Source organism: Anser anser (genome assembly GCF_964211835.1).
Source record: "Anser anser genome assembly, chromosome: 27".
NCBI lineage: Eukaryota > Metazoa > Chordata > Aves > Anseriformes > Anatidae > Anser > Anser anser.
The window spans coordinates 4143577-4170239 of NC_139748.1; the positions used below are offsets into that span (position 1 = coordinate 4143577).

Genomic DNA, 26663 nt, shown 5'->3' on the forward strand with positions numbered 1-26663 from the left:
GGCTTCACCCCCCCTACTTCCGCCCGGCCTAGCGAGCGGGTAGCACCGCCCCCAGCGGGGAGAAAAGCGGCGCGGGTGGGCCCTGCAAATAAATCGGCGGGCGGGCGGGCGGCGGTTTTTTTTTATTTTGTTTTTGGTTTTTTGTTTTCTTCCTGCTGGGGCTGCACCGCCTGCCCCAGACAAAGCCGCTCACAGCAGGGCCGGCAGAGCAGTGCTTCCCCTTCCCTTCCCTGCCTGTGCCAAGGTCGTGCCTCGCCTCTTGCCAGGAGGAGCGTCCTGCCCACGATGGTGCCAGGCCCCAGCCCCCTGAGGCGGCCATTCCACCACCACTGCAGCGCTCCTTGCGAGCTGCGAGTTGTTTTGTGTTCTTGTCGCGGCTTTCCAGGGGGCAGGCACACAGGTTCTGGATAATGCTGAGGCAGGACAAGTCTGCTTTAAGCCCCAAACCTGCCTCCTTTACTTGTCTCCTCTCAGGCCAGGCCTACCCTCTGGGCCCAGCAGCGCCCATCCTGCCTGCCCTAGGACCCACAGGTTGGGCCCTGTGGTAAGAGGAAAGAGCCTCCAAAGTGTCTGTCCTGGGGTACAGATGGGTGAGGCAGCCCCGTCACTGCACAAACACCCACAGGACACGTCACCAGAGCTGCTATCGGCTTGGCAATTAAGTACGTGGGAGAGGAGCCCACGGCACACAAGTATTCACGTCTGCCCTGGACAAAGAAATAAACATTGGCTGTTTTTTTCCCATTTAAAAAGCTAAAAGCACCGCTAACAGTTTACTTCTTTGCATCTAGCCTGTACTAACTTTAAAGAAAAAAAAAGCTTCTGTTGAGGAGGTGGAAGATGCTGTCAGCAGAAACACCGTGCCTGGAATGTGAGCAGGGAAGACAGCGATGCTGCGAAATAAAGCTTTTACAGCCTCTTCATATCAGTTGGCCTGGGCTCCAAGGGTCGGACACCCAGCTGGGAAGCTGTAGATTGAATTTCCTCGTTGATAGCCTTGCCCAGCTCAATCTTGTCATCCTGACTTGGCTCCAGAGAAAGCCTCGTATTAAAGGCATAGAGAAGCAACAGCTTCTCAACCAAAAACTAGGAGTTAAAGCAATCCAGTGAAAAAACTGTGCTTGGGAACAAGAATATTTCGGAGGCTAGTTGCTTTTATTTCTCATTGTCACTCTTGTCTTGGCAAAGGGCCTCTATGGAGGCAAGAGAGTCTCAGCACAGGCAGGACATAGCTCAAACACCATCCCCAGAAGGTGGAGATCATAGCCTTGACTCACCCTAAAGGCATCACAGAAAGGGCACCAGGTAAGAGGACAAGGAGGATTTTTGCTCTAGGGTTAGTTTGTCACATAGCCCAGGAGCCACTGGCTTTGGCTCACATTTGACAACTGATTCTGGACCTTGCTTGGAGATGGAAGAAGCCATTCTCTGCCTCTGAATACTGAGGCTTGCATAGAGAAGAAACCCATGCTAACTATAGGGACACTCACAGCAGTGGGGTTGCTTCTTGATCCCCATCCCTCTTTCCACCCTGCAGGCCCTACTTGCACGCTCTGCCTTGCTCAGATGAGAAGCTCAGCCATTCATCCAGAACCAGGAGATGCGGGATTGATTTCACAAGCTGGTAGACACACTGAGGACGTCACAGTTATATGTGGGCACATTTTATTCTCTGGATGCACTTGCGCATTGTTTCTGCTCAACAGCCAAAGCTTTATTGATTCAAAACCATTTCCCTTCTCCCCCACCCCCAGCATGTTTTATTTTTTATTTTTTTTTTAATTTTTGTATATGTACCCCCTTTCCCACCCCTCAACTGCTCCTCCACTTCTGATTTGAGTATTATCTCTGCTTGGAGTCTGTTTTCTCAGAAGCTAACTGATAATTCATTCAAATTTGTTTTTTTCTCCCAAGAACCATATAAATTACATGCAAAACATTGTACATAGAGATTAATATCAAAATGCAATACAGATCAGGTGCACTTTAAGCTGGACTCTAGGATATGGCAAACACACCAGGGTACATATTGCTTTGAAACCACCGTTTTTTTAATGTCATGCATACCACATAATATTCAGCCTTTTGTTTTGTATTTTTCTGTTTTTATACAAAAATACCAGTGATTATTATACTAGTTACTGGAAAAGAAAAAAAAAAAAGAATCAGATCTGCGTGCCCTCTTCAAATCAAAATTTTTTTTGTGAGAGCACTGGATAAATATATATACACACACAAATGTTGGTTTAATACTGTATATATATATATATATATTTATTTTAAGGGGAGGAAATAAACTAAAGGCAGTTTTAGCCATGGGCTTCTTTGAAGGAAAATTGATTTATTTATTTTTTTCTGTTGAGCAGGAGGATATCAGAGACAGGCCAGAGAGACCAGCCAGCCTCAGCAGGGGACAGCCTTGGCAAAGAGATGCTGGAGAGGAATAGCTATGTGCCAAGAACCCTGCTGGCACTGCCCCCCAACCTCCCTGGCTGGGGCAGGAACAGAGGAGCATCCCCCCTCATCACCGTGCACCGCTGCTTGGGAGATTTGGGGCTGCAGGAGTGCAGTTTACAGGTTGCATGCTCCGGGGGCTGATGAACTTGTAGGAGCTGGACACAGGGGTGGGGAACAACTAGTGGTGGGTACAAGCATCCTTCCCCCCAAGAGGTACAGAAGCCTGCAGGGATTATTCTTTGAGGTCCCTGCAGTTATGCAAGGGCTATGGAGGGCAACAGGAGCAGGCAAAAGCATTGTGGAGGTGTGCTTCTTGGATTTGGGATGGGGATTTCCCGTTAACCCCAACACCTTGTCACCGCAAGAAGCATTTCTACAGGGGCTCAGCACTACAGGACGTCTAACTCCTTGGCTGGGGAAAGCCAAAGGCTGCCCATGCTAAAATGTGGTTTAGTTTTTTTCCTTCTTGAGATTGTTTTATTTTTTTATTTTAAGCTTATTGCACAAAACCTTTGAAAATTAAGTATAATCCCTGTGCAAATCAAAGAAAACCTAATCACAGAATGCAAATGCCTAAAAATGCCTGTTCAGCAATGCACACAGGACGTGATGTAATGTCTTTGGTACCAACCTGCCAATTTATTTCACAGAAAACCACCACCACCAGAGACCCTACTGTTATTAAGAACTGGATGCAAAATTATGTTCAGAGTGTTTTAATAACAAAGCATTCCAAGGCAAGTTAACACATATCACAGGGTATGACTTCGGTTCCTGTCTGGCATGGCACTCTCCCCCGTGCACACTCGTGGCAGTTCAAACAAAGCAAAAAATAAAAATAAAAAAAAAAATCTCCCCCTCTTTCAAGGCATGTTGCAGAGAGTCCCCAGAAGTTCATGCTGCCGACCATGCCTCTCCACGTAGAGCACCGATCTCCCCCAAACTGTTTTTATAATGTCCTCAATAACTTAACCCAATAGTCATCTGCTGCCAGTATATCACTGAAACTAAATAGAAAAAAAAAAATACTTTACATAAAAGATGTATGCACAATAAACGTTTATACTTTAAGCAACCAGCCATACCAACATAATTTATATAAAAAAACATTTGTCTCGTCCAACTAACGTCTAGTAGAAAGATGGCTGCTCAGAGAAAAGGAAGCTGACTGGCATCCGGTCGCTGATACACTGAATTTATTACCTGTCACTGAACTGCCGTCACGCGTCGTCGCGGACGCGGGACTCGAGATTTTATTTTTTTATTTTTTTTCTTTAAACAAAATACATATGGCTGACGTAAAAATATCAGTTTTGATCTAAAGAAAACTATATATTTTTTTTTTTGCATAATATTTATATATAATTATTTTCCCCCTCCTAACATGGAAACTAGAACAACAAAAACAGATCAGGTAATGAACAACCAGACCCTTGCGGCAACCCACCAGTCACAGATTTCTGGGAGCGACTTTAAGAGCCTCTAAAGTTGGCTTTTTGTTGTTTTTCATTGGTTTAAGGTTGTTTTTTTTTTTTTTTTAAAGCAGGTCTGAGGTAATAAAAAAAATATCAAAAGGAAAAAAAACCAGTGCCCCCCAAGTATTTAATAAATATTTATGTAAGCTTGTAAGAACATCATGTTTTAATCTTTTTTTTCCTTTTTTTTTTTTGCAAGTATTTAAAATAGAAAAAAAAAAGTGATCTTTTGAGCTATGTCCCCAAACCCCACGGCCACCCCTCTCTTACACCACTGCTGCACACCCAGGCAAGCAGCACCCCCGTGTCCTGCCCAAGGCATTTTTTCGGCTCGCGTGCAGGAGGAAGGGGAGGACAGCGATGGGTTTTTGTCTGCGGGGGCAGGGGCTGGTGTCTCGACACTGAATTTGCAATTGAGAGGGGCAGTGGTGGCAATTTCTCCTTGCTGTTGGCAGTGTACGGAGCCCAGCCTTCACCCCCCCACCCTTGCCAGCACCGGGGAGGGACGGGTGGGTCGGTGCTGGGCTGGGCAACGAAACAAAGACACTTGGTTTTTGCTGTTGTCGTTTAAGGAACACTTATTTCTTGGCAAAGTACTGGGCCCTCGCGTGGCAGGCGGTGCTGCAGGCAGTGCTCGGAGAAGGCACGGGAGATTCTGCTGTGCGTTCTTAAAGAAAAGGAAAAAAGAAGAAACCAGCCAGCCCCCCCATCTCGTGGGCACCTCTGCTTACAGGGACAGAGGCTGGGCAAAGACGACGACATGGTACAGCCAAGTTATGACCAGGTTCTCTCTGCTTCCAACCAAACCAAACCAAACGGGACAAGGGACAGAAGGCTGCAGGCTGTTTCCAGCCCTAACCACCCAAAGCCACTAACCAGGGGTGCACCCATGGGGAAAAAAAAAACTAAAGCCTGAGCAAAGCAAACCCCTGCCTCCTGCTCTGCCCCCTTCTTGGCTTTGCAAGAGGGTCGGGGCAGAGCCGACTTGCCCAGCACCCCGGGACCTCTGCTCCACACCCCGAGGCTCTCACCCTGGGGAGAAACAGTTACAGGAGACCGAGGCGAGGCAGGATGCGGGGTGAAGAGATGATCTTCAAAAAAAAAAATAAAAAAAAAAGCAGCAAGTGAGGCATGCAGCACCCCCTGGGAGCCCTGCGGCCAGCCAGCCAGCCTGCCACCTCCGCAAGGGAGCCCCTTCCCTGGCGATCACGGCTCATCCCACTGGCCACGGAGACCCCTTCCCTTCCAGGGGCCACGCAGACGCCCTGACTCGTCCCTTCCACCATCTAAGTTGGCCCAGCCGTACCACCAATAACCCGCTGCTCATCCTCCTACCGCTTGGGGAGGGATGCGCGGAGCTGGTGGGCGCCGCTGGAGCATCCTCCGGGGCTCCTCGGCACTTAGCTGCAGCTTGCGCTCCGAGGCTGGAGGATTATTTAGCCTAGCTGAACACACAAGCCAGAACAGGAAAAAAAACAACAAAAAAAAAACACCCTGCTCCTGACAGCAGGGGCTGTTAAAGCTTTACAGGGCTCTTGCCAAAAGTTTCACAGCCGTTCGCGAGCAGAAGAGATGCATTTCTTAGGATTTCCTCAGGAAAGAGCCCTGCTGCTCACCACCACGGTTCCTCCTCACCCCCTTTACACTGCCAGTTCACCTGCACTTAACTTGGTAAAAAAAAAAAAAACAAAAAACACAACAGGATCTTTCATGGCTACAGCCGAGTCACTTTCATTCCTTGTCTACCAGTCACTGCTTTGGAAACAGAGAGAAACGTGTGCGCACGCAGAGGAGGAGCTGTAAAGGCTGGGTACCATTTTTTCAAGGTGGAAGACTGGTGTACATCCCTGTATCTATCAACCTGCGAGTAAACACCTTCCTCCTGGCTGTTTGTTTGCTTTTTTATTTTTTTTTTTTTTTCAACTTGTCGCACTACAGTGCTGACTCCCCCACTTCCCACTGTGAAGTTACTGGGGGCAAATCCCACAAGCAAAGAACAAACCCCAACATTAGAAGAAAACCTTAAAAACCACAAGTGGAAAAATAAAAGTCAGAAGTGCAGCCCACAGCCCTCGGGCAGGGAGCGTGCATGTAAGACTACAACAATTTGAACTTTTCTTTGAACATGCATTTTTTTCAAAGTGAACCCCCCCCCACGGACGCATGGAGCCCAACTCCTGGAGAGGAAATGACCTGGCTGTTTCACTTGGGCGAGTACCACTGAAAATCAGGGATGAAGATGCACAAAATTTTGGCGTAGCCCCTCTCCCGACACCCAGCATCGTGGTACTCCGGTTCCCACAGCTAAATAATCGTTTAAAAAAAAAATAAGAAAAAAAAACCAACAAAAATCCCCGAAATGATATACGTATGAGCAGTTTGACACGAAGTGACCGCAGTGTGTGATCAGTTACTGGTGCCAACATCACACAGGGCGCGGGGCGAAGGTGGTGGAGGAGGAGGAGGAGGGGGTCGAAGTTCTAAGGTCAAACCGATGTCTCCAAGCTGTGTAAGGGGCTTTCGGGCTCCGGGAAGGTGACCTCGGTTTGATCGCTGTCCACTGCATTGTTATTTCTGTTGAGGGATGTCGATCCACCCAGGCTATCCCCACCTCGCTTTTTGAGTCCATCGGTCTCGGGGTCGTCTTCAGCGCTGTCAAGGAATGGTGTTCGAGGCTCGTCTTCCTCCAGGATGAACTCTGGGTGAGTCATGAAGTTATGGATGGAGCTTCTGGACTCGGGTTTCTCGAGGCCTTCGTACAAGGAGCTACGGAACGCATTCACCACTTTGATCTGCCGGGAGGCGAGGGCGCGGAGCATGGGGGGCAAACAAAAGAGAGGTTAGTAGCGGCTACGAGAGGCCCGAGCTCCCAGGAGAAACTAAAAATAAAGACAATGAAACAAAAAGGACGACAACAACAACAACAACATCACCACCACTGAACACACAGCTAAGTCAAAATGAGAGATCTATGGTGAACTAGGAGGGCCAACATGGATCAGACTCAGGCACTAGGTGTGTGATGGGGAATCAACCGACTATGGGGCGACTTCAGAAGCTGCAAGAAAAGACATAAAAAAAAAAAATCAAAAAAAAAAAAAACAGATCACTTCGAATGAATGGAAGCCAAAATGCATTAGTTGTCATTGTGTGCGCGCACGCGTATCTGTGTGTATCAACGAGGACAAAAAAAAGTGGAACTACGACTCAAAAAAGAGGTGGGTTAGACAAAGAGTGGGTTCGCTTCAAGGCAAAAACTCTACCGTGGGAGCAACGTGTTTGTTTGCTTCGCTTTTTAGTCCTACAGAAAGGAACGGGCTTTAAAAAAGGCGTCACTGGCTTTTCAAGCCCACGTGCAGCAGTAGGTCCAAGTGGGTGCCACGAGCAGCAAAACGGGCCCCAGCCAAGCATGCAGGAAGGAAGCCAGACGCCCGCGAGCTTCCCCGCACTGCTGCCACCCGGATCCTGGGCTGGAGCTCTGCGCCCTGCCCTACAGCAACGCGCCCGAGAGGACCCGGTGGTTCCCAAAGGCAGCTATTCTTGTGGATGCTCTGCACGAACAACAACCCCAAACCTTGCTAGGACCGCTCGCTGCTCCCGTGAACAGCCAAGGGGGGCTGTCAGCACTGCCAAAAGCCAGGCTCCAGGCACGGCAAGCGGGAGATCCAGAGCCCAGGTCGGGCAGCCAGCCTACGGCCGTGCTGCCTGCGTAGCACCGGGAGGGAGAGGTCTGGAAACCAGCCAGGACGGAGGCCACCGCTGGATCCGCTGCTCCTCCAGAAACCCAGCCTTGGAAAAAAAAACCTCTTCCAGCCCTCCCTCTGCAGCTGGGTCGCAGCCGTTGGGTCGGATCGGTGGCGAGGGGGCACGAGGCAGCGATGCTCGGGGCTGATGCGGGCGCCCCAGCGCCCCCGGGCAGCGGCGTGCAGGCGCTGGCATGCGTGGGGCGACCAACGCGGGCGCCTCGGGGCACAAAAGTGCTCCAGCCCCCGTGGGTGACTCGGGGCTGCGGTCACTCGAAGATGTCAAAAGGCATCACCGAACGAGAGCGTTGCAATCTGTGGCCTGTCCAAGCGGAGCTGACAAACCGAGCTGAAGGCTTCCAAGCCTAGAAGGACCTGGTGAAATCGCGCAGCTTTGCCTTTTACTGCAAAGCCGGGAGCTGCCCAGCACAGAGTGCTCCCCAAAGCATCTCTTGGGTCACTCCTCTGCATCTTCCACTGATCCTCCCTGCTGCCTCTCCCCAGAGGTCCCCATCCTGCCGCAGCAGCTCACACCAGCACCCTCCTGGCTCGTGGCACCCTCCCAGCCACCAGGGAACTGCCTTGAAGTCGGCAACACCTCCCCGTAGCAGCAGCAGCCCTGCTCCATCCGTCTCTGCCCCACGGAAGGAGCCCTGGCAGTCACAGGCCACCTCCGCCTGCTCCCCATCCATGTCCCCTGCCTGCTCTCACGGTGGCACTGTTGGCTGAAGCTCGGGCACAAACAGGAGAGCCACAGATTGCACAGATGGGATGCTCTCCGCAGCATCCCCACGCTGCACCTCTGCAGCCTCCCCATCACTCAGCCGGCAGCCGAGGGAGCAGAGAGCGCAGGGCTGCTAGAAGGAGAATGATTCAAGTATCCCCTTGCAAGCTGAGGAGGCTGAAAATACTCGTGCGTGCTGCCACTTCTTCGGGAACAGGCTGCAGATCTGGTGAACAGACACACCCCTTGCCGCGGGGAGATGAGCCAGGTTAAGCGGTCCGCCTTGGTCCGATGCTAGGAGGGAAATCGCCACGCAGCACAGCCACCGAGAGCCTCCCGGGGGGGTCTTTGGTCTCAGCACAAACAGCACCCACAGAAGCAGACCAGAGAAGTTACTCCGAGACGACTCCCGTGCCTGAAACCCTGGGGGTTTACCTTGCCTGAAACCCTGGGGGGTTTTACTGGGGCTCCCCTCCCATGGGGGTGCCCTTCCGAGCCTGCTCTGGGTCAGAACAGCGGTGCCACCCCAGGCTGGGCAGCAGCACGGCGTCCCCAGGGGCGCAGCACACCTTCTGGAAACAAACCAGCCAGCTCCAGCACGCACACGAGCTGGGTGAGACACCCCCGAGGAGATGAGCGTGGGCCAGGTACCCCCGTGCTGCTGGAGCACCAGCTGGCTGCGGGAACGGAAGGTTTGCGTGGCTGGGAACGGGAATTCGGAGCTGCTTGATGCACTCGCGGCCACAGCAAGATCCTGGATAAATTCAGGATTTAGGGTGAATGCACAGGACAAGACAGACCGCTGAACAGACCGCCTCGTGCTGATGGCAATGACCTGTCAACTTTGTCGGCATCCCAAGAGCAGCAACTGCACCGACTGCCAAACGCACCGACTGCTCAGAGGCAGCGTGCAAAACCACCTAAACCACACGCAGCCAGCCTGAACAAGCTAGGGAGAGCCCGGGTGCCCCAGAACCAGGTGGTGAGCCCAGTACTGGCTCCAGGAGAGCAAGGAGCAGCCTCACAGAAGCCCTCCGACACCACTTCAAGCACTGGTGAGTCCAGACCCTGCCTACCACATCACTGCCTTCTGCTCCACAACGGCTTCTGCTGCAGCTTTCCCCAGATATTTTGATTTAAGCAGCTCCCTCAAACTGATGCAAAATCAATTCAGCCGTTCCCTTGTCAAAGGAGCTTGGCGTAACCTCTGAGCTTGGAATAAATCCTCGTTTTACACCAGCGCTGCAAATTGCTGGGCAAAAGCCACTGCCCACACGGAGGTGGAAATTACACCTCCTGCACGATGCCAGCATCAGCTCCGCCACCAACCCAGGGCTTGCCGGGCCCAACTGCCTCAAACCAGGTCCAAAAGTCCCAAAGAGGCACGGGGTTAGCTCCGCTGACCACCTCCTGGAGTCACACTCCTGAGATTTCCCTCTCCTCCGACGCCCCCCAGCTCCGCACACGGGGCCGCCAAGGTCCAGCCCCGGGGAGCTCATCTCGGAAACGAGGTGGGAGGCAGCGGGACGCTGTCAATCTGTATGGAGGGAAGAGGAGCGCAGAGGGAGGGAAGGAAAGCAGCAGAGGGCATAGAGGAAAGTCCAGACAGAGAACAGAGGGAAGGCTTAGCAGCCTGGGTTAGCCTTTGGTAAGGTCGGTTGTTGCCTGGAAGGACACCAGGTGCCGTCCGAGTTATCTATCCCCCTGCTGCAGAACGGGGAGAACATCAATCCGCAGACTGCAAAGAAATCTGCATTTGGATTTTCTCCACCCAAACCCCCTACCCTGAGACCCCTCTAACGGGTTTTCTGCCGATCAAAGTCCCGGTGGTGCAGAGATGCAGTCAGGAACAGAAGGCAGCTGCACTGCTGCAGGAACACGGGGTTTAAACAAAATAAAACTCAGGCATCGGTGGTGGCTAAACAGAGAGAAAACAAAATTACCAAAAATTCTCTCTTCTCTCCCACATTGTGTAAACAGCGGGGACTGAGAGCTATTCAAAAAGTCGCCGAGGGTATTGCTTTAATAAGAGAACGAGGAAAATGACTGTGCAATAAAAAAAAAAAAGCCAATTATCTGGGAAAGACACGCTACCTACTCACAGCCTGGCACAGCCCTGCGGAGAGAACCCGGCTCCCGTGCTCGTGGGCCTCCTCTGCTCACATCGAACAGGGAGAGGGCACCGCATGGCGGGGCTGGGCTTGGGGCTGGGAACCCACGGCCGGACGCGGGATCCCGCTGGGCCCAGCCACGTTTTCTGTCTCCGTTCGCATGCAGAAAGTCACGGGCGCAGAACGGAGCGGCCAGCCGGGCCCCGCTGAGCTGCTGCACGGGGCAGCGGTGCTCTGGGGACACCGGGGGACAAACGGAGCCCCCCGCGGTGTCCCCGCAGAGCTGTGACACGCTTTCGGTGTGCTCCTTGCCACGGCAGCACTGGCATTTGTGCTGAGCTGCGGCACGTGCGCTCCAGCGCCGTCCTGCCCGGGGCTTGCTCCGGCCTCGAGGCAGGGCTCTGGGGGTCCCCCAGGGTGCACAGCAGGACCCCGGCCTCGGCACGGGGACCTCAGCCCTGGGCCCAAACGGCATGCAGGTTAACCCACGGCACGCGGGGGCTACTTGCTTCCAAGCCAGCTCCGATCCAGGGGGCTCGGCCGCGGCTGAGCCACGGTGACCGGCCGCTCGCGCACCGCCGAGCCCCCCGATCGCGGCAGGAGCCATCAAACCTCTCCTGGCACTCGTGCAAAAAGGCAGAGAGCATGCAGGCGGCTCCTGGCCGCAGCCCAGCCGGCCCTCAGTAGCGTGCTGACTGCTGTGGGAAGGGTCTGAGAGGTTGCTTTGCTCTCAAGTGGATTTAGGGTTTTGGTAAAGCAACTTCTCCGCCAGCCTCCTGGGGCCACAGCGCTCCCTTCTCACAGCAAGGCTCTGAGCTGCTGAGAAAGGCACGGTTCTTTCAACAAGAACCCCCAAATTTTGCACCCCTCGGGAGGGCGGACTCATAGGTCAATCCTGCAAAGGAGGAGAAGAGGTGAAAGAGAAGGAAGCAACGAGGAATGGGGTGGGGACGGACCTGAAAGTACCATCGGCTCGTTCGAGGTGCAACGGCGTAAAAAATTAATTTGTTTTTAAAACGATCTCCCGCCCCATCCTTCACTTTAGAGATCAGTGCGTCAGTCAAGGGCCAGAGGGAGAGAGAACAGGCTGGGGGAGGCTGTGCAGGTGCTCGCTGTGGTTATTAGAAGTCATGCATTGTAATAGACTATCACTCACTGCCCGCAGGAGGAGATGCAGCAGCAGCAGCAACAGCAGAAGTGGTGGGAGTGGAATTGACGGAGGAAAGAGCTACATGGGTTGGGCTAGAAACATTTTTTACATCGTGGTGCTGGCTCACGATGGAAGGCTGTCTCCTGAGGGCTCCCTGCAAAGAGGAGGCGCCGGTCTGGAATGTGTAAACTACGTCCATCTGCAAAGAATCAGAGAGTGAGATAGCGTCGCCCCGGGCAGAGACAGGGAGAGGGGTCGGGGACAGAGGGAGCGGGGTTCGGGCAGGCACACAGGGACAGGAAGGAAGAAGGAGGGATGGAGAGGGGGGAAGGAAGGAGGAGAGCCCCCCGCCCACGCTCCCGCAAACCCGCAGGGGTTCGGTGGGTGGCTGGGAGCAGAGGGGAGGCGGGCTCCAGCCCCGGCAGGTGCGAGAGGTGCGGGGTTGATCCCAAGAAATGCGGGGTTTGTCCCACCACCGAGAGAGGTGCGGTGTGGGGGGAGCACCCCGGGTTACCCCGACAGTCTGCAGGAGGAGCACAGAGAGGCAGAGGGCAGGCAGAAGTGGGAGCTGGCAGCCAGTGGGCTGGAAACTGCACTGGGAGAACATTTGGGGTCCCTCAGCCCCACGGGGCCACGGTGGGCACCCAGTGCTGGGGCCATGCCAGAAGGCATCGCGGCCTCCCAGCCAGGGCTGCGGAGGACTCGGGGGAGCAGCTGGTAGGGAAGCAGCGAGGCAGCACCCCCGGGGGGGATGCGGGCACCCTCCAGGGCAGCAGGGACCGAGCTGGGTCGGTGCCATCCCAAACTCTTCCCCCCAGGCTGTCCCCAGCCCCGCAGCTCCTCGCTGCTCCCCTGGGGAAGGGCCAGACCCGCGTGCGGCTCTAATTCACCCCGGAGATGCTTCGCATCCTGCTTCGCTCCTTGCCCAGCCCGACCTCCATCCCCGGCAGGATGCTTGGCCCCGGCACACCCGGCCGGCCGCGAGGAACAGCCCCGCGCTTCTCCTTCAGGCTCGCTGACCGGGGGCAGAAGCCCGTGAGATGCTCGGGTTTGACCTGCTGCTGCTCTGCTCAGCGTGCAGGGCACCGCGGCCACAAGAGAGATGCTAAAGCAGCACCAGGACTTGCCAACAGCTGCAACGTCCAGGAGCATTTTTTTGTCCATATTCTAATAGCAAAAGCTCGTTGGAGCTCAGGTCTGCCACGGCTACAGGAGGGAGACCCCAGAGCCTGCGGGTCCGCGTTCGTACCTACCCGGACACCTGGATTGCCTCCCAAAGCCCGCTGCTCCCAGGGGAACCAGCCGGGGGGAGCAGGCAGCTCAGCCCCCGCCAGCGCTGCCCCTCACCTCGAGATCCTCAAGGTGACATCTCCCAGAGGAGAAGCCAACACGGCACAAGAAAGCTAGCTCCGGTCCCTGTGCCTGGGGCATTTTGGCTGGCCCGAGTTGTTTTAGGGCCGGAGAAAAGGGAACGAAGGGTGATGCAGCTCTGCGTGCCCGCAGAGATGGGACCTACAGCTTCGTGCCATGGGGCAGCTCTGCCCCAGGCCTCGAGGGAAAAAGGGAGCTCTCCCTGCCCCGAGCAGCCAACCATCCGGGTGGAAAAAAAAAACAACAAAAAAAAAAAACACCCCTTGGGGAAAAAAAGCAAGTGGTGTAAAAGCCATCTTAACCAATCTTCCTCCCTTCCTCTGCTGCAGGGCTGAGAGCACCAGGCAAGGAGCCAGGAGAGCTGGCAGGGAGGGATGGCAAGAGCCCCCGCGGGCAGAGGGAGGCTATGCTTGCTCACAGCAGGGGGATCTGCCGGGCAGCACGGCAGCACCCAGCGCGGCCGGCAGAACCGAGGGTGCCAGGTTTGGTGGCTGCTCGCTGAGCCCCAAGGCTTGGGAAAGCACAGAGACCGCAGCTGGCTCTCGAGAGCACCAGCAGCCTCCCGGCACGGGGTGCAAGCCTTCTCCAGGCAGCTCGGGCTCTGCCCGAGCCCGATGAGAGCTTGCATCGACCCCAGAGCAAGAGCCAGCCCCGCCGCAAGCCCCCGGAGCGGGGCAGGCAGGAACTGGGTGCGCCACGATGCAGCCCCACGGGGCTGACCCCCAGCAGGCTCCAGCGCTGAACCACTGCTGAGCGAGGCGCCGGCAGGCAGTGGGCTGCAGGACGCCCCCATCTGCGTCAGAACAGCCCCCCCGTACCTCCCCCTACCCCAAGCCATCCCAGCAGGCCAGGCCGTCCCGGTTTCTCAAAAACCAGGGCAGACCCCGAAAGGCACAGGTGGTGGGAGAAGTCTAGCCCAGGAGGCTACGGCATCCTCCGAGCAGCAGCCGTCGCCTCTTTCCAGAGGGAGCCCCTGGAGAGAAAGAAAGAGAGAGAGAGAAAGAGAGAAGAAAGCCCCACAGGAGCCCCCGCCCCACAGTACCTGCGTCTGTATCCTGTTGAGACCCCTGAACCACAGGATCTGCCCCCGCCGCAGCTCCATCTCCGCGTGGTCGATCTCATCCACGTCCTCGGGCAGCTCCTCCTCTGGGATCTCCTCCTTGGTGATGCCGTGGCCGGCTTCCTTCAGGAACTTCAGGTGGCTGGTCGGGACGGTGCAGATCAGCTGGGGGGAGGCAGGGAGAGCAGGGCTCAGCCCGCGGGCTGGGGCAGCACGGAGCCCCCAGCCAGCAGCATTCCCCCGGGGAGCAGCCCTGCAGCGAGCTGCCAGGACTCAGCCCAGAGATGCCAGCCCTGGAAGCACCCCCAGGGCAAGCAGGGTGGGAACGAGGAGGCTTATCATCCTCCTCCTCATCCTCTCTGCTGGTGTGGTTTTAGGATGGAGCATCATCTCCTGCCCCAGCACTGAATAAATGCTGGGGGGAAGCAGGGCGCTGAGGCAGAGGGAAAGGAAAGGCAGAGGGAAAGCCCAGCAGGCTGGGCTGGGATCCCGTCCAGGCACGGAGGAATAGAGTGGTTTTTTTACACAGGCTGGCTCTTACCTGGCCCCAGAGGAGCTCTCCCACTCCGATAAAAATACACCAGAACCACTGGCTCAGGGTGAGCCCAGAGCAGCTGAAGGGCTTCCCACCGAACTCCACAATGATGATCTACGGCACAGGAGAGAACAAGTCACACGTCGGGAGCTCAGAGGGCTGCAACACTCAGCCACGGGAAGAAAAGGTCCCCCAGAACCCCACATATCCCCTTTCCTGGGATGACGACTGGGGAAAGGACCTTGTATCTACGCTAGCAAAGACACCAGAGGCGTGCTGCCAGCCCTGGCACCTCCCGACACACTCTGGACCCTAGATGCCAGGTTGCGTCACCGAGAAGCTGCTGGAGAAGAATAAGGGGAAAGAACGGGGCTGTGGGGGTGGGACAGCAGCACCCATGGGTCCTCCCAGCCCCACCACCCTTCCCTTTCCTTAAATCCTACCCCACGGCCTCACCTGGGCTGCAAAAGTCCCCAGCACCACCGTACAGAAGATGGGGTTGCGATAGATGGCCTCGAAGACGTTCCTCTCCCCGTGGATCTTGCGCGCGTTGATCTCGTTGAAGAGCTGCATCATGACGAAGGTGTTGAAGACGATGGTGTAGTGCTCGGTGGGCGGGGAGTGGAGCGGGGCGTTGCGGCCACTGTCGATGTCAAACAGCTTCTCCCCTAAGCAGGCAAAGGGTTTTGGGGTGGGGATGGGCGAGGAAAAGAGAAGATGAGATCCTCTTCCTTACCTCTGCTCTGTCTCAGTGGTATTAGGATCCCAGTTCTCAGCATTAATCCTTTATCATCACCCCTCTGCTTCCCATCCCATCAGCTCTGTGTTGGCCAACGTGGGGTCCCCAACACCGCTGAGGGTCCGGTGGCCATCTGCCCCTTTTATCCCCACCCCAGTTTCTTGGGGTCTCGAAGCTCACCCACAAAAAGCAGCGTGAAAATGATAGTGAGCTGGTAGACGGCGTGCCCCAGGATGTTCTTCATCATGGTGCGGGAGATGAGCGGCTTGTTGCGGCCGTAGGGCTTGCGGAGCAGCAAGGACTCGGAGGGGGGCTCGGTGGCCAGGGCTAAGGAGGCAAAGGTGTCCATGATCAGGTTCACCCACAGCATCTGCACGGCCTTCAGGGGGGAGTCCTGCAGGGAGAGGAGGGAGAAATGCGTCACACCACCAAACCTGCCCCAATTTCGGGCCATTTCGCTCCTCGTGCCCAGCCCGGCAGCCCCGTACCTGCGTGATGCAGGCGCCCGTGAAAGCCACGATGACGGCCACGACGTTGACGGTCAGCTGGAACTGCAGGAACTTGGAGATGCTGTCATAGACGTTGCGGCCCCACATCACCGCCTTGACGATGCTGGTGAAGTTGTCGTCCGTCAGGATGATGTCCGAAGCCTCCTTCGCCACGTCGGTGCCTGCGATGCCCTTGAGGGCCGGGGAGGAAGCGGCAGGGATGAGGCACAGGGCGAGCTCCGCGCTCTCCGTCTGCCTGGCTCCACGACGCTGCTTCTTCCCCAAAAACAGCCCCAAGAGAAGACCCCGCCGCAGCCAGGAGCTGATGCCAGCCCTGCCCTTTGCTTCCAGTCCTTGCTCCATGCAGCAAACCAAGCGCGGAGGCTCCCGAGCAGCACAGTCTTCCAGGACAGGCACGGCTGAGCTCCAAACTGGGGCTATGGGTCAGCTCAGCGTGCCAGCCAGAGCTGTCAGTGCTCCTGATGGGCCACGCTGCAGCAAAGCAGCGGCCCCACAGCCCCCCAAAAGTCACTGCAGTGTCTCAGCACGGTGAGATTTGCTCCGTAGGAGCTGGGCTCGCTGCATTTCTCACTGCCGGTATGGGGAGGCGCTCGCTCGGCACTGCACACACCCAGCAGTGCCCTGCAAGGAGCCCGTTCCCTGGCAATTTCCCCCAGAAGCTTTCTTGAGGTTTGCAAAACGTGCTTGAGATGGGAACCTCACAGCTTGTGCAGGGCAGGAGCTTCAGAGGGAAGCTGCACGGAGTCACAGCAAGCTCCAGGGCACTGCTGGACCTCCCAGCTCAGCACCCTGGGCCACTGGGGGCAGGACCCTGGTGCTCCACGAGTGCTTTGTCACCTTCAGCTTGACACCGTCCCCACGGCTGGGGCAGAGAAGCCAGGCTACTGGAGGATTGTTTTCCAGCAATTGTTTCCTAACAGTCCTAGAAAGTTCCTGAGAATTCGATCAAACCTCCAAAGAAGGTTTCTTCTTCCTTTCTAAGCCACCAAGGAAGATTTGGAAGAGCTTCGCCGCTCCACAGACAATTCAAGCGTTCAGAACAACCAAGTGGGTCATCGCAGTTTCTCTCCCCAGAAAACAAAGCCACCCCCGAAGGAGGGAGCACCCCTTGGTGATCCCACTGCCAACCCTACCATGGCAAACCCAACGTCAGCTTTCTTCAGCGCTGGGCCATCGTTGGTCCCATCCCCGGTGACGGCCACCACCTGCCTCTGGTCACCAACGGTGCTGTCGATGATTCCTGCATCGGGGACAAGCAGCGCGGAGAAAGTCAGCTCCGAGGGCAGGCTCCAGCACAGGTTATGCTGCAGAAGCACCCGGGCAGAGCAGACCGAGAGGCTTTGGGGAGGGGAGGCAGCCACAAGGGGCTGCCACACACCCACCTTTGACAAGCGTGTGCTTATCCGTCGGGGAGGAGCGGGCCAGCACGCGCAGCTTGGGCCAGATCTTGTCCAGCTGCTCCTGTTCCACCTGCAGGACACGGCGGATGTGAGCAGGGCAGGGACCCCCAGACCCCTTTTCTGCCCCACCAGAGAGCACAAACCCCAAAACCCCTCGCCTCGAGGCGCCCCGATTCCCCCGAGAGGACCCCCGAGGGCCCCACCTCGCCCTTCTCGTTGCGGATGAGCCGGTTGAACTCCTTCCCCTCCAGGCACAAGAAGTCCTCCCCCGGCAGCAGGATGCCGCACTTGGTGGCGATGGCGCGGGCGGTGTTGATGTTGTCCCCCGTCACCATGCGGACGGTGATGCCCGCGCGCTGGCACTTCAGGATGGCATCGGGCACCTGGGGACGCGCACAGGCAGCGGGTGGGCGGGCAGGGCAGGGCCACGCGGCTCCTCTGCCACCCTCCCCAAATGTCTCCCCCCCTCCCCGAATGGATCTGGGCAGGGTCTCGGTGCAGCCACGAGCCATTTAACATCCACCTGATGCTCAGCTGGGTGCTCAGCCTGGGGACCAGCTGCTGAACCTAAAGCTGCCCCCCCCAAAAACCAGCTGAGCAATTTATCCCTGGGGGTACGGAGAAGTTCCCAGGGACCAGAGCATCCCTCAGAGCAGCTTCCCGGGGAGGGTAACCTCATTGCCCCCTCCCCATCACGCTGCGGAGATGGGTGCCAAGGCAATCCATCAAAACAGGGGCATTCCCACCCCCCCCCCCCAACTCCACACTGCTCCAGCAGCACGTTGCTGCCCTAATGGGTTTATCAATTACGGAGCGGTGGGGGAAGAGGATATTAGCGAGGAATTAACAAATCGAATCACAGCCTCCAGAGCCGGTGCAGACAGGGCATCTGTAATGCAATTCCCAGGCCCAGATACTTGAACATCTAATAAGGAAAGATGCAAGCAAGGCAGGAGCGCGGGGGCAAGCTCCGAAATGTAATCAAGAGGCAGGTAGCGGAGGGTTTATTGCATTAGGCAGCTGCCTGCCCGGCACCCCCGTGGTGGATGGGGGCAGCGAGCTGCAAGGAGGAGGGAAGAAAATTAGCTAGATCAGTCCTGCCCTCTCCAACACCCTCGTCACTCCTGCCTGGCATCTCCGTGCACCTTAGGACTGCACATGGAAGGAGTTGGGCTTGTGCACAGACCTCTGCACCCGTAAAGGAGCGGGGTTTGGGGGGAAGCAGGCTGCCACTGGGTCCTTCTGTCTGGGTATGGGAGGGATATGCCAGCACGCAGCATCCTGGGGCAATTCGGGGATGGATGTGCAGGAGATGCTCATGCTTCCCTATGGGACTCATGACCCTGAAGGACATGGAAAAGGGCTCCTGGCCCAGGAACGGGGCTGGGTGAAGGACAGCGCGGGGGCTTTGGTACCTCTGGCCGCACAGGGTCCTCTATGCCGACCACAGCGATGCAGGTCAGGTCAGACAGGATCTCGTTCTCGCTGTCCCAGTCAGGCTCGGCGTCAGCGGGGAAGTCACGGAAGGCCAGGCAGATGGTCCGCAGCCCGTGGCACGCCATGGGCTCGATCACCTTCTTCACCATTTCATCCCGGTCCTTTGTCTTGAACACCCGGGGGTCACCGTTCTTGTCCAGGATCTTGGTGCACCTACGCGGGACCAGGACGAGAGGGTGAGGGAGACTGGAAGCAGCAGAGGCACGCTGCCTGCTCAGCGATCCACTCCCCGACACTCAGTTTTCCTGCCTGTAAAATGGGCGCATCCCCCGACTCAGGGGGCTACCAAGAGCCAACATTTCGCCCGGAGCACCTCCTGATGCTCAGCCCCTTCCTTCCTCCCCGCTCCACAAGGGCTGGGCACCCCCTTCACCCTCAGCCCCCCTCCCAACACCTCCACAGCACATTGAGAGCCCGAAGCCCCCGAGGCTGGCGGGATGGGGAAAGGACCCGGAGAGCAAGGAGGGGACGGTTACTTGCGGAGGATGATCTCGGAGGCTCCCTTGCTGTACATGCGGAAGCCGCCGTTGCCGTTCTTCAGCACCGTGCTCATGGACTTGCGCACCGAGTTGAAGGTGTAGACCTTGTAGAGCTTCTCCTCCGGCACCTCGTTGCGCACCGCCTGGTAGTCCTGCTTCAGGTCCAGCACGAAACCCAGCAGGGCGCACTCCGTCTTGTTCCCCACTTGCCGGGGTAGCCCCCCTTCCTTCTCTGGTGGCTGGAGGGGAAAAAAGGGAAAGGAAAAGCAATGTCAAACCTGGGTATGGCAGGATGGGAGCTGTAGGGTTGGCCAACGGTGGTGGGAACATGAGGCTTCAGCTCTCCAAGAGCCTGCTCACCAAGATCTTGGATGTGTAGGCAGAGTTGATGGCGACACCGTTGACGATGAGGTCCAGGATCTTGGGCAGGATGGCTTCGGGGTCGGGGATCTGGCGGTAGTGGGTGTCCCCCACGTAGGCCTGCACCACGGTCATGCGGTTCATGGTGAGCGTGCCTGTCTTGTCCGAGCAGATGGCGGTGGCGTTCCCCATGGTCTCGCACGCATCGAGATGTCTCACCAGGTTGTTGTCCTTCATCATTTTCTGCAGCAGGCAGTGCACCCAGCAAGGTTAGAGCCAGAAGCCCAAATTTCCCCCATAAAGCCCTCTACATCCCCCTCAGTGCCCCCACCGGTCTCACCTTCACGGAGTAGGCCAGGGAGATGGTGACGGCCAGCGGAAGCCCCTCAGGCACGGCCACCACCAACACGGTGACGCCGATGATGAAGAACTTGACGAAGTACTGGATGTAAATGGGGGTGCACTCCGCCAGCCAGGGCCGGCCCTGCACCCCGAAGGTGTCGATGACGAAGTACAGCACCAAGATGATGACCGTGATGGCCGACATGATCAGCCCTGGGGGAAAAGGGGCAGAACAGGAGGTGAGGGGACGCAGGGGATGCAGGGAGAGCCCCTTCTCACCCCGACATTTCCAGGGAGAGCCGCTCACCTGCCTTCCCGATCTGGACCGCTAGGCGCGTCAGCTTCCCTTGCAGCACAGACTTCTCCTTCTTGGGCACCTTCACCTTCTTCTTCTCCTTCTCCTCATTTTCCACCCCTTCCTGGCTCTTCAGGGGTTGGATCTCTAAGGCCACACCATCCTGAGTTTTAGCTACAGCCCCAGGGCAAAATAAGACACCACGTGTGAGTAGGAGAGAGACCGGGAAGACCTGCAGGACACCACTGAGAAAGATGGTGGTGGGAGAGAGAGAGAAAACCCAGAGCACAAAACCATTCCCTACGACACACACCATTCCCTACGACACACACATCCAAGCACATGGAAACCTCGTGGCCCAGGGCCCTGTCGCCTCCCTGTCGCTCAGTCTTTGCCATCTACCCCTTGCCCCAGCCCCACGGATGAAGGGTCCTTGGAGCTGATGGTGGCCAGGGGCCACGCAGGACCATTTCTCGTGGTGGTGATGGAGAAAACCCACTGGCCAAGCCATGGGCAGGAGGTCTCCAACCCTTCCACGGACTGCTTCGCGCCCTGCAGCACACGGAGAGCACGTTGGGCTGGCTCCATAGCTGCTCCAGTGCACTGGCAGACCTCGTCCCAGCAGGGACAAGCTTGGGAGGGGGCTTCCCTCTGCTCTGCGCCCCTCTTCAGTGCCTTAACGCCTTTTAATGCCCTTTGGGGGCTCAGCAGGAATCCTTTCACAGGGGAGCTGGAGGGGTGAGATGGAGGGGGACGGTTAGGCGGTCAGATGGAGTTTGAAGAGGGGTGAGCCAGCTCCCGTACCCCAGCCCTGAGCCATCCGTCACGTTTTTAGGACCACGGTTTTAGGACTCAAGAAAGCTGTTACAGCTCGGCCCAACTCCCTGCCCTCATCCAGCTGAGGGTCTGGAGACCCAGGTCGGCTGGGAGTTGTGGAGCGGGATGGGAAAAGAAGAGGATGCGATCCCCCTGCGAGGCTGCTGGGGCTGGGGGCGCAGCGGGGGCCCCCCGGGTGTCCCAGGACCTGTCCCCTCGATGGTTAGAGACAGCCCCGAGCTGCCCCGCATCTGCCACCTCCTCACACCAGCCCCCGACACGGACAGAACAAGCACCCGGACACAGTCTGACGGGAAGGAGGGCAACTCAAACTGCTGAGAGGAGAGAGAGAAAGAGAGAAAGAGGTGGAGAGAGAGGTGCAGAAATGGGCTTCCTCCACAGCCTGCAAAGAACAGGGTGAGAAACACTGGCGAGAGATGCTCACGGAGTCGAGGCCATGGGAGGAGAGGGTGCAACCATCCCGCGGGCTGGGTCCCAGGGGTGGCTTATCCCAGGAGGACGCGATGCGCCCATGTCTCTCCCCCAGCTGTGCCCAACCACAAAGCCCGCAGCATGGCAGCTCCTGGGGGGCACGAAGGTTCAGGGCCACCAGGTCACATCAGCGCGGACACGGGTGCTGTGCCAACGGTCCGGGCTGTCAGGAAGAGCCCCGTCCTCCCTGCACGAAGACTTAGCCCCAAGCAGAGCGAGGTGGCCACGGGGATGCCAGCCAGCATCGTCCCCGCTGCGCCCAGCGCCGCGAGGCCGTGCCGGAGCCGCAGGACCGTTGCACCCTCTCCCAGGACAACGAGGCGAGAGTCCCGCCGGAGCAGCAAAGAGCACAGACTCATGAGAAGAAGGAAGGAAGGAAGGAAGGAAGGAGGAATGCTCGGTAGTTAGTGTGGTGCTGGTTCAAAGGATGGAGAGGCTGGTTACCTTTGTTGCGATTTTCAGGGGCTCCGGTTTTTTTACCTGTTCAAAGAGAGAAAGGGTGCAGGGCTGAGCACACGGAGCCGTGGCTGGCGGGGGGACGGGACGGGCCAGCCCCGCTTCGAGGGGCCGCACGCTGCTCCGGCAGTATCCGTGCACAGGGCTCAGCACCACTGCCATCGCCTTTGGGTGCCAAGTGTGGGACCCCAGCCAGCTCGCCTCGCTGGAGGCCATCCTGCACCCCAGCACAGGGAGGGTCTGGAGCTCCCCGGCTCCCCCAGCACCCCATCCCCATATGTAAAGCACCCCCTATAACCCGCACCAGCACCCCACAGGGTGCTGGGTTGCCCCAAGCCTTCGGGCAGAAGCCACAAGCAGAGCTCCATCAGTGCCCAGCACGTGCTGAGTGCTCCAGCCCCCCTGCTGCCAACCAGATGCAACGGGGACACACAGACTTGCCTGCCCCCGAAATGGGCAGCACTAAATCTGTGGTGGGCATGGTCCCCATATCGGGGTCCCCAGTGTGCCTCCACAACACCAGAAGCACGGGCCTTCTGTAATCTATACAAGCAGCGTGTGCTAAAGGGGTTTATACACCACACCTGGTTTCTCCTCCCCCCCCCAGCACCACAGCGAAGCTCTCCCTTCCTCAATTTTGCTCCCAGATCAAGGGCTGCAAGGCCCCAGCATGGGGCATGGAGCTTGGTTTGCTGCAGGGCTGAGTGCCTGAGTGCTTGGGGACAAGGAAAACCCCACGCACCGTGCCCGGGTCCCAGGCAAGCTGCTGCTCAGCTCCGCCAGCAGCCGCTCCCCACGCTCCCACCTCCGAGCTGGGCTGAACCCCAGCTTCTCCAGCCCGACTCACACCAACGCTGGCTTTGAAGCCTTTGTGGCTGAGGAGGGCTGGTACGGAGCAGCGGGACGTGAGAGCCAGAAAGCGTTCGAGTCCCAGCATGATCGGGAACAGCTCAGCCCACCCAGCTGCTCTCCTCTCCTCCACCCAGCAGGGCGCAAACCCCTCCTCGCCCTCTTCTTCCATCCCCTGGTGCTTCCATCCCCTGCCCAGGGAGCTCAGAGATCTTCAGCCGAGTTTCCAAGGCTCTGGACGGGCTGCTGACACCCTGCAAACACTCACCTTCCCACCATGGGGTGGGCAATGAGCACCGTGCCACTGCGGGGCAGCGCTGGCAGCCCCTTTCCCCGTGACCCCACAACCCTCCAACTGCAGGCTGCAGCTGGCAGGAGGAGAGCTGGAGCCGTGACCGAAAAGAGCCAGAGAGCCAAGGTCTGGGTGCACCAGGGGCTTTCCCCTCGCAGCACGTCCCACGCTGCCACAACAGCTTGCCATACTGCCTCGGTCACACACGCTAAAGCCCAACCGCATCCCATCGCTGGTTTGTTGTGCACTGGCAGATGCTCCCCAGGGAAAGGAGAAAGGCAACAGGAGGGAAGAAGAGGGTTCGGTAATCTCCTTACCTTTCTTCACCTTCTTCTCCTCATCTCCTTCTCCTGCCCCCAAGAGAGTGAAGATGATCCCCGTCTGGGAGTTGATCCCCACGGCGGTCACCACCATCCGCCCGGAGCCCTCCATCACGTGGGTACCTGGCACACAGGGAGGCGCGGTGAGGCAGGACACCAGCACGGAGCTCCCATCGCCCCCAAAACACCGGGACCAGGCAGCAGCCCCCTCCCCATGGCAGCACAAAGCCCCCACACCAGCCAGGGTTTCCTCCCTGGGACATCTCCCCCGGGGCTGCCAGCCTCAACAGCAAGCACGGGGGCACTTGGGACACGGGGTCTGCCCAAATGGGGACGCCGGAAAGGTGCCGCTGCCGTTCCCACGTCTCTCATGGTACAGGAGCTCCTCTGGGAGCCACAACCCAGCCGCCAAAGGTTGCCAAAGAGATGGTCAGGATCCCGTCCCGATCAATTCAGCAATTCACAATGTGATGCCGACAGGTTTGGGACTTCAGACCACGCCGAAACCTCAGGCTTTTTGCTCTGGGGCCAACATGAGTTGGGTTTTCTGCCCAGAAGCCTCACCTGACAGCAGCATGGGGTCTTTGTCGAGAGACTTCTTGACCTGGTCGGACTCCCCAGTCAGCGAGCTCTCATCTATTTTCAGGTCATTCCCTTGGATCAGGATCCCGTCTGATGGCAAGAGGTCACCTAGGAGAGGAGCAAGGACAGGGGGTCGGTCCCAGCCCAGCGTGCCACAGCTCAACCTGTCCTGCTGTGTCCCAGGAGGATTCGGGTGTTAGCAAAAGGACTCAAAATTCAGCCTCAGAGCAAGCTTAGAGGTAGGAGAAGCAAAGGGAGGGTATTCAAGAGCGGTATCTAATGGCTGTAAAATCTTCACACACAAAGCATTAGTTGTGAGGCCTTTCATTTGTATGGTGCTTCCTCATATTTGCTTTTACTGAATCAACACCACGCCTTCCCAAAGCCTCAATATATCCAAACTGTTACACAAACATCCACCTGCAGAGGTAGGAAAGAGCTCTACATGAAAACAAACACCATACAGGAAAAAAAACCAAACTCATTCCTGATGGGAGCTGCAGGGAACGAGCGTAGCCCTCGGTAAGCCAGGAGCAGGACCTCATCCAGCCTGAGGGCTACAACATTTAGGTCTTCCCGAAGACACCTCGCTGGGGAGATGCTCACCAACAAGGACATGGTTGTGAGTCGTTTGGGACCAGCAGGTTGCTGAAATAAGCCCCTGCTGCAGGCTGGTGAGCGGAGCCCCATCGCCCCGGCCTCTGAGAGGAACAACCGGGCCGCCCGCACCCCAAACTCACCGTATTTGATCTGCGCGATGTCTCCCACCACGATCTCGGCCACGGGGATCTGAATCACCTGCCCCTTGCGGATGACCGTGAACTTCTGCTCCTGCTCGATGCGGCTCTGGAGGCCCCGGAATTGCTTCTCTTTGCTCCAGTCGTTGAAGGCGGTCACCAGCACCACGATGATGACCGAGAACAAGATGGCCGCCCCTTCGATCCAGCCGGCCTGCGACTCGCCCTCGTCCTCCACACCGCCCGACGACTGCCCGCACACTGCGGGTCGGGGGGAAAAAAAGCCCCATTTGTACAACGGGATGCTCGGTGTCTCCCGAGAAACACACACAGAGCAGAGCCGGGGTGCTCCCTGAGGTTCAGGTTGGGAATGAGGAGACGTTTCTCCTCAGAAAGAGCGGTCAGGCCTTGGGACGGGTTGCCCAGGGAGGTGGGGGAGTCACCGTCCCTGGGGGTGCTCAAGGAGAGGTTGGACGTGGTGCTTGGGACATGGGTCAGTGGGTGACGGTGGTGGTAGGGGTGGTTGGAGCAGATGATCTTAGAGGGCTTTTCCAACCCTAATGATCCTAGGATCGCTCACATGGGGCATCATGGCTGGGAAGAGCGCTGCCAGGTTTGGGGGAGTTACCAAAGGACACCTTGTCCCAAACCAAAAAGGAAGCCACGTGGGATTTGGGAAGCCACCAGACCATACAGACCCCTTGCCCCCTGAGCATCCCTTGGGGAACAGCAAGGAGCAGCGCCACGGTGACAGCTCTGCCCAGACATCCACCACTGCACGTCCCCTGACACGTGTGGGATGACACCCAAGGGCCCCGAGGATGGGGAGAAGCCACCATTGAAGGGGACAGCAGGAGCAGCACGGCTCCGAGGCACCACCGGGATGGGGGGGCCCACGGGGGAGCTCTCATCCCAAAGCCCAGCGGGGACCCCGGGACTCACGTTCATTGTCACCGCCCGGCGGGTGGTAGAAGGACAGGCCCAGGGAGATTATGGCTGCTATTTCCAAGATGATCAGCGTGACGTCCTGCAGCGCCTCCCACACTAACTGCAGGAACGTCTTGGCCTTCTTGGGGGGAATGAAGTTCTGGCCGAACACCTGCCTCCTCTTCTCCAGGTCGGTCGGGTTCCCGGACAGACCTGGGGAGGGGACGGCGAGAAATGAGACCGAGTGACAGCGCTGCCTCCATGTCCTCACCGAATGGCTCTGGTGCTGCAGAGAGGAGCGGAGCCTGGGTTTTGCTCCTGCCACCAGCCTGGCGAGGGGCACCCAGGGTGGGCACGGAGCCGCCGCTCCCCGGTGCCGCAGTTAATGCCAGTTGGCGCTGGCCGGCTTGTTTACACGCTGCAGCAAATTAACCGTAAATCTGGCACCGCCAGCGGCGCTCGGAGCTGTCAGAGCCACCTGATGCCTCTCTCCTGCCAGCTCGGGGAAGGGGAAGCAGCAGGGAGCGCCGCAGGAGCGTCTCCGACCCCGGCAGACACCGAGCCCCACGGCGAATGGGGGACGGCACGAGCCGGGGGCTGCTCCTGCTTTGGGATGGGTGGTGGGAGCTAGGAAAGGAATAGGACAGCTTGGATCTGTGCTGCTGCTGCTCAGCCTGGCTACACCAGAGAGGGGAGAGCAGGAAAAAAAAATGGGGGGGGAATTGGGTTTTGGGGGGGCTGAACCCGTTCCTGTGGGTTGCAGGGGGTGGTGGAGCACAGCAGCCTTCCAGCAACACAGCAATGGGGAGAGCACTCGGCCCCGCTGCCTCCCCGTGCACCAAAGAGCTGTGCGGGGGGGGGACAAGGCAAGTGCAGCCCCCCCAGCCCAGCACCACCTTAATGCAGCCCCGTGCCGAGCCCCTGCATTTTCCACCTTAAGAGCAG

At 57.6% G+C, this 26663-nt stretch overlaps 1 protein-coding gene and 1 long non-coding RNA gene across 8 annotated transcripts in view; one reads left to right on the top strand and one right to left on the bottom strand.

Moving 5' to 3' along the window:
- The first annotated feature begins 169 nt into the window (after positions 1 to 169).
- LOC310887120 lies at positions 170 to 5424 on the top strand. The gene is made up of 2 exons (XR_014575660.1): positions 170 to 662; positions 792 to 5424. It is a non-coding gene; the product is annotated as an uncharacterized lncRNA (long non-coding RNA).
- The window catches only part of ATP2B4 (ATPase plasma membrane Ca2+ transporting 4), a 45093-nt gene continuing 21587 nt past the window's right edge, over positions 3158 to 26663 (bottom strand). For 3 of the 7 annotated variants that reach the window (XM_083812631.1, XM_083812633.1, XM_083812632.1), the window contains exons 3-22: positions 25734 to 25931; positions 24795 to 25052; positions 24037 to 24162; positions 23470 to 23595; positions 22000 to 22035; positions 20260 to 20421; positions 19951 to 20165; positions 19611 to 19853; positions 19248 to 19489; positions 18690 to 18924; positions 17478 to 17657; positions 17257 to 17344; positions 17008 to 17114; positions 15854 to 16045; positions 15546 to 15759; positions 15083 to 15294; positions 14633 to 14740; positions 14074 to 14256; positions 11770 to 11859; positions 3158 to 6724 (exon numbers count right to left, since the gene is read on the bottom strand). In XM_083812631.1, the coding sequence (XP_083668757.1) occupies positions 6419 to 6724; positions 11770 to 11859; positions 14074 to 14256; positions 14633 to 14740; positions 15083 to 15294; positions 15546 to 15759; positions 15854 to 16045; positions 17008 to 17114; positions 17257 to 17344; positions 17478 to 17657; positions 18690 to 18924; positions 19248 to 19489; positions 19611 to 19853; positions 19951 to 20165; positions 20260 to 20421; positions 22000 to 22035; positions 23470 to 23595; positions 24037 to 24162; positions 24795 to 25052; positions 25734 to 25931 (3521 nt within the window). In that variant the 3' untranslated portion in view covers positions 3158 to 6418. Of the gene's footprint in view, positions 6725 to 11666; positions 11860 to 14073; positions 14257 to 14632; positions 14741 to 15082; positions 15295 to 15545; positions 15760 to 15853; positions 16046 to 17007; positions 17115 to 17256; positions 17345 to 17477; positions 17658 to 18689; positions 18925 to 19247; positions 19490 to 19610; positions 19854 to 19950; positions 20166 to 20259; positions 20422 to 21999; positions 22036 to 23469; positions 23596 to 24036; positions 24163 to 24794; positions 25053 to 25733; positions 25932 to 26663 lie in introns of all 7 variants that reach the window. The other 4 variants (XM_083812636.1, XM_083812637.1, XM_083812634.1 and 1 more) reach the window with 3 other exon arrangements.